General features: G+C 42.5%; 1 protein-coding gene across 1 annotated transcript in view; it reads right to left on the reverse strand.

Moving 5' to 3' along the window:
* Nucleotides 1–5,757: 5,757 nt before the first annotated feature.
* RUNX1 (runt related transcription factor 1) overlaps nt 5,758–7,298 on the reverse strand; it is a 228,218-nt gene continuing 226,677 nt past the window's right edge. The window contains exon 10 of the mRNA XM_025039570.1: nt 5,758–5,872. Coding sequence (XP_024895338.1) covers nt 5,758–5,872 — 115 coding nt within the window. The remainder of the gene's footprint in view (nt 5,873–7,298) is intronic.

Here is a 7,298-nt window from a genome sequence, read left to right on the forward strand (position 1 = left end):
ACAAACGTGTGGGGAATTCTGCCGGGTCAGAAGATAAAGCTCAGCCAACGATCCCAAAACTAAAAAAATAGAAGCGACTTTATGGCATCCTGAGCCACATTTAGACACTTCGTGAGGACTTCGTCAGCATCGTTTGGGGGGTGAGTGAAAGCTTGGCTTCACACAGAGACAGCCAGCAGGTCCGAAGTGACCGGGCACCAGAGAGCTGCTTCTAGAACCCTGAACCATTGGATTTTCTAGGCTGCAGGGGCAGAGATGTGGTGTTCATGCAGTTAGCAGGGGGAGGAGGCACCCGACCCCTCTGGAGCAGAGAGAATGTTTCCTATCAGGGGTCATTGTCCTCTATATCCCCAGGCATGCAGCCTGCTGGTGGGGGCTGGCCCAGCTCTCAGTCAAGGTCTCCTGCCTCCCAAAGGAAAGGAAAGCGTAATTCTCCATTTCTTAAAGGTGGCCTGAGTGTAGCATCTTCCTTCCAAAGAGTACAGTAAGGAGAAGGGGGAAGTTTAAGCGTAATGTCACAGAGGAGAACCTGGCAAGCCTCAGTTCCGTCAGGTGACCACGCCCAGCATCAAAAGTCATAAATCACGTTGATTGTATACACTTTTGATAGATGATAAAAACGGCATGGTACCTCTGTGATCTTCCCCCCACCCCAAAATCCGTAAGCCCAGTCTAATCTTGAGAAAAAAACAGCAGACAAATTCCAATAGAGGGGCATCCTACAGTATACCCAACCAGTACTCTTCAAAATTATCAAGACTTTCGTAAACAAGGGAAGTCTGAGAACACGTGACAGCCAAGAGGAGCCTAAAGAGACATGACGGCTGCATGTGACGTAGGTTCCTGGAACAGAAAAAGAATGTTGGGTGAAAACAGACATCTGAATAAACTACGGATGTTAGTTAACGAGGTATCAGTATTGGCTTATTAATGTTGCAAATGTACTATATTAATTTTTAAGATGTTAATAAGGGGAGTTATGTGCTGGGAGGTAGGGGGATGGGAATTCTCCATACCCTTGGCTCAATTTCTCTGTAAATCTAAGATGGTTCTAAAAAATAATGCTTATTAATTAAAAATGAACACATCAATAAAGAGCACAGTTGAGAAGGTGTGGAGGATTCCCCCTGAGGATGTCACCCAGACTTCACGAGGTCTGTCTGGCACTCTGGGACATGCAGGAAGGAGGCTCATAACCTGGAACCTCTCCATGATCTGGAGCCCTGAGCAAGGCTGAGCAATTTCTTTGGAAGCCTTTTCGATTCTCCCTTTTTCAGAAACTCTCACACAGTCATTTCTCTCTTTTGCTTTCAGACTAGCGACAAGGAGACGTAATCTGAAGGAACAGGCCGCCATTGAGGGTCTAGACAACTCTGTTGTCATTGATGAACGTCTAACGCTGCTCAGAGCTTCGTTATAGAAAGTGGTTCAAGGCAGGGCCCCCTGGGCTGCCTGCTGGGGCTCATTCACTGCTCCTCCGCCAACAGCTGTGGGGCGATGGGTGGAATTGCTAAACCTCACTGCACCTCAGTTTTCTTATCTGCTAAATGGGCGTAACAAAAGCTCCCCTCCCCCACTCACGGAGCCATTGTAAGAACTGAATAAGCCAGTATGTGTGAAGCACTTAAACCAGAGCCCAGCTGGCAGTTAAGCACTTAACGGATATTGTGGTTATTTTCTTCTTCAGGCCTACCTTCCTCCCCCAGAGTACTTTGAACACTTCAGAAGGTACAGAATCCCGCTGTCACTAAAGTCTGGTTTAAAACCCTGCGGTAGACAGCGGTAATCCAGCATCTACCTGGCAAGTTTCTGTTTTCTTCTTCCAAACACATGGTCCTGACCCTAGAAATCGAATTCAATAAAACCTTCTGAAAGAGCCATCTGGAGGTACCCGTCAAAATGTGAAATCTGAACCAACGGTTCCTTTTAAACGTGCAGAGATTCTAGCACAAGGCATAAGATATATGCAGAGAACTATTATAAGCGCAAGACAGGAGGGGCAAGCTCGATGCCTATCGGTAAAGGAGAAGGTAAACGGCTTAGTGCAACCACGTACTTCGATGCAGGGCAGCTGCTGGGGAGAATGGAGAAGACCTAAGTGTGCTGGTGTGGAAGGATGCACCTCGTATATTAAGTGAAAAAACTGTGCCGTGACATGTACCGCGTGAGGCCTTTTTGCACGGGTGCAGATTAAGACGCGCTGTGCATTATGGGTGTAGGAAACAGTTTGCGATGGTGAACGCGAGGCCGCCACAGAAACAGCAAGGCGTGGATTGGGGGACGTGGAAGATATTTCAGCTTTTTTGGGTGGAACTGTTTATATTTTTAACAATGAGTAGTTATCGCTTTGTGTATTTAACATTTATAGAGCACGTGTTACATGCCAAGCACTTTTTAAGGTGTTGACATGTATGAACTAATGTAAATTTTATAACTCAAAGCATTATTACCCTTATTTTACGGCTGAGAAAAACTAGGGCTCCAGTTTAATTTGTTCTCTCGTGTGACACAGACCTGGGACTCAAACCTAGGCAGTGCGACACCTGAGGACATGCTTTCAGCTGCGCCACTAGCTGATCACACACGAGGCCATCCTTCCACTCGTTTCCTGCCTTTGCTCATTGGCCTTTACTTCTTACGTCAGTCATTCCTTTGGGTTCCTGACATTGTGGCCACCATGCCGGACCATTTAAGACCATGAGATGACAGTGACAAGACTGAAATGCTACTAATTTGCACAGAGGGGATGAGGGATGAACTTTTAGACAGCTTTTCCCACTATTCGAGGTCGCCTCCCGTAATTTACACACAGGGAGGCCGATGAGGGTGACTGGCCTCAGGTTGATCATATGCCCTTTCTGCTTTTTGTCGGCAAATCCCATGTAATTTTCTTCCTTTTTCTGTTTCTTTTCTTTTTAAACAAACATGAAAACATGCTTCAGTGCTCATTCACACCCGAAGGAGCAACACCAGCAGCCTGGCACTTAGCTAGGCCATCACACCCCCAGCAGGCGCTAGAAGCACTGGGAGAAGGCACGGATGTCATCTGGCAGTGAGCAAGCCTGTGAGCTGCTCCTTGTTGAAGTCTCTTGTGTGTTGCAGTGGGCTTCGTTTGGCTTCCCAGCCCCTCCATGTCAGAGAAAGACAAAAACAATGTGATATGGTATTTGTACTTGCCAAACTGCTTATTTGCCATTCACCGGTTATAATATTGGATTTACAAAAGATACTGTGGTACAAAGGAAGGCTCCAGTGTTTCCTGGGCAGCAGCAGCCCAGCTGTCCCGCACAGATTGTGCACGATGACTTTGGAGGATGGGGTGCCTGCTCCCCTGCACTGTCAAGAAACACCTTGGAGAGGAGCTTTTGGGGTGTTCCCTCAGACCGTATCTGGTTTAAAATTTGAGATCGACAGCTCCCTTTCAGGAAGTGTTCAGTATGTCAGTACCAGGGAGAAAGAAACCATACACACATTCCCAGGGTGCTCTGTGAATAGAGCCAGTAACCTCTACACTAATAGACGTTGGGTGGGCCTGAGTCAAGGAAGACTACATTTCAATAGATGTGTTCTACCATCATTTCAATTTGAAAGTTTATTTTTTGCCATTGATTTTTATACATCCAGAATAGCACAAATAACCAACAGTTCTTTTTTTTTTTTGCACATTCATTTCCCCTAGAACAAAAAGTGAACTTTAAAAAAAAAAATTGGAACCATGCTATTAGCTCTTTACAAAAGTGAATAAAAAGTAGCTCGTTTTAAAGTCTAAAATAAACAAAATAGAAAGAAGCATTTTTGTCTACAGTATTTAGCAAACATAAGAAAAAGTCCTTAGAAACACAAAAAACTGAAAAAGTTATTACAGGTATTAACAATATTTTATAATGAAGCTTAAAATCTATTTACATACATAAATACAATTCACTTTGTTGATGCGACTCTTCTGAAAAGAGAAAAGAATGCCAAATGATCAGCCTCATCCATACTGATCTGGCTAAAGGGAGGGGGGCGAACTCCAAAGACAAACACGCCCCCAAAATTGTATACTGTAGGTAAACAGAAAGGCATTTGTTCAGATGTAAAAAATGTTTTCTGAGATTATGGTTAAACTGATTTTTGATGTATGAAAGACCCAAACATGTCATTCCCCCAGAAAATAAAAACCACCACAACTGAAAATCACCAGGACGGAATGTCCCAAGGAAACAGGTATTTCAGGACAGACATCTGCAATCCTCAATTGCAGGACATTTGAGTGAAACCATTCATTTCCTTTCTAATCAGAGCATTTCTATTTATCCGCACAGAAACCCTCGGCAGCAGAAAGGCTGTGTTAACTTGCTGATTGTACCTTGCCCAGGAAGGCTACTGTTCGCTGCTCTAGGACAGCAAGCAGGTCCAAAATGGTTGGCAACGTCTCTGTTCTGCTAGAAGAAACCACAAGCAGGAGAAAAGCTGACTCACCATGTTTCTTTATGTACAGGGAAGAGAACTGTCGCTCATCCTGTTCTGGGTGTTTGGTGTTGGGGTGGGGTGTGTGCTATCTCCTTACACGAAGCAGGAGAATGGAGAGGGGAGGGGTAGAGAGCGAGAGGGAGATGTGAGGGGGCAGAGAGGGAAAGCAATGCAAGTATTTTTAGACGGTGAGAAAAACAAAAAACTGAAATATGTGTCCATGTTGAAATTTTAAATAAGGGCACAGATAAGCGCTGGAGATAGCTTATTTTTCTTCTGGATCAATGCTCCCAGATACATCCAGTTATTACATTATTGGCTTAAAGGCCTTCTTGATAAAAGGACCACCTTTATTTATCTAAAGGCAATGAACGAAATTCCTCAGGGGGAAAAATGCGTTAAGTGTGAGACCCATCTCCAAAACAACTAAGGGTTGATTTATTATTTTCTAGAACAATTAAATATTATATATGCTGGTAAGGGTCTGGGAAACTCTAAATGGCCAAACTGGTGGGTTCACAACAAAGTGATGAGCCCTCCTCACACAGGGCTTTGCAAATGAAGATTCAATAATTCCCTTATAGGGCACCGGGCTGATTTTGAGTTGGAATAGCTTCAGGTACCACAATTGAACTAAAAAATATAATTTTTTTTCCCCTTAATTTTTTCCCCCAACATTTTGTCGGGTCAGATATGGCAACATGTGCTGAAAAGAACATATAAATTCATTTGGGGTAAATGAGTTAAGGGTCCTTTCAGAAATAAAAAATTTCAATTTACTGACATTTAAAGATAAATTTGCTGCAAAAATATAATATAGAATAAAACATGAAATTCACTTGTGGAGAGAGAATTATGCCTAAAATGAAAATGAATATATTGTGAGTTTCTCCAAGATCTGCTTTAACTCTTTTCCAGATAAGAACGACCTGACCACACAAACCGCTTTACTCTTTAACTCTTACCAAAGTGCTACTGCATCTGTGTAAAACAATCAATATATATATATAAGAAAATTCAAAAACAACTTGTTTTAAATAAGTCCAGCTGTTTCGCTGCCTGCAGCCAAAGATTTTTCTAATTTGAATCATTAAATTTATAAAATAAAAAATCAAACACTGTTCTAAAGTCCTGCTTTCAAATACTCTTCAGAGTTGACCTGAAATTGTTTCAACTAATTTAAGAGGTACTTTAAATAATAACCAGATCATTTGGAGCACACGTCAAAATCAGCAGTTAGTATTTGTGAATTGTACAACTGCATTCTGAACAAATCCTCCAATAAAAATAGTGCCATAAAATTTACAGTGACATTGGAGACGTTTGCATTGTAGCCGTGGGCAGCAGTGCCGTGAATCTTGCTGTCATGCTGATGCACAGGTCAGAGTGCACATACCCCGCGGGGTAGAGTCTCAGCCTGGTGAAAGCAACACAAAGGTGGTGGCCAACGAGCAGCATGGCGTGGGGTCCTGCACAGGGGACACAATGCTCTTTTCCATGTGACTCCAGGGATATACAGGGAAACGGGCTTGTTCAGGCCTGCTTCTGGGCCCACCCTATGAAGATTCAGCTGGAGAACCTTCAGCTGTCAAAGGCATCCCGTCTAGTCCCAGCCTTGGGGAACAGCAGAGTTTTGTTCTGTGTAAATGAACTGATACTGTATCAAAGAAGAATGTATTCTTGGAGCTATAAAAAACCTGAACTCTGGATTCAGACGATCTCCTTTCCACCCCAGAACTGAGCATGTGAGGGACCCTTAAGTTTGTTCATTTGGTTCCCATGTGGATACTGCTCCTCCACACAGCTTACTTTGGATTTGTTCTGTTACAAAGCATGTCTGAAATTATCAAGAGGCCACGGAGTGAGCAAATCCCTAGGCAGAAAATAAATCTCCAGAGGTGCAATTATTGGCATCTACATGAACCCTCTGAAACCAGATTTGACCTTCTCTGTTTGAAAGGAGGGGGTCAGATATGAGACCCTCTGTTGAGCTTGGCAGAAAATTCCATACTTCAGATCTTTACAGTGACTCTCAGTATCTAAAAAGCCTATCAAAGACATTGCTGCATTAGCTACCAACTCGTTAACATTAAAGGCAGTTTAATGTAAACAATATTTAGATAACCAAGTGATCACATTACCCATCTTTTTTTCCCCAGCCTTCAATGTGATATTTAACTTTGGCTACTATCAAAAACAAAACTGAAAAAAATGTAGTACTTGATATTTTTCTTAATATAAGTACATTTAAATAATAAAAAAAAGTATCAACACGTAAGTAAGTGTCTAAACATCAAGATAAATATCTAGGGATTCCTTGTGGGAATACAGTAGTTGAAAATGACCCAAAGCTGCAGCTGTTTCTCAAAAAAACAACTACACGAAAGTCCAAAAGAAAAGTTAAATAAGACTTACAGAAAAAGGAATCATATTTCTTTCAATTGTCATAGCAAGAAAAAAAAGCAAGCTCAAAATTTTATATATATATATAAAAATAAAAACCACCCCAAATGCAAATACGCATTTTGCAATTTATAAGGTGCTAGGAAAGAAAATTAAAAATATGAATTTGATGCCAAACAGGATGAATTGCATTTCCCCCTCCCCCTCAACCCCGAATTCCACACTCTTTGGAATAAACAACTTGGTTAAAAAGTGAAGTCAAGGGTATAAAATCTTTCTTTTATTCACAGCATTGCTAAATCAGAAGCATTCACAGTTTCCCTCTGGGAATCTTCCTGTTTGCCTTCCACCGTGTCCACGCGGTGGGGACGTGGACGTGGACACGCTCACGTCGCGCCAGGTCGGAACGCTCTGAGACGGGCCAACGGCGATGGCGAGCG

The sequence above is a fragment of the Pteropus alecto genome, unplaced genomic scaffold (assembly GCF_000325575.1).
Source record: "Pteropus alecto unplaced genomic scaffold, ASM32557v1 scaffold3, whole genome shotgun sequence".
Lineage (NCBI taxonomy): Eukaryota > Metazoa > Chordata > Mammalia > Chiroptera > Pteropodidae > Pteropus > Pteropus alecto.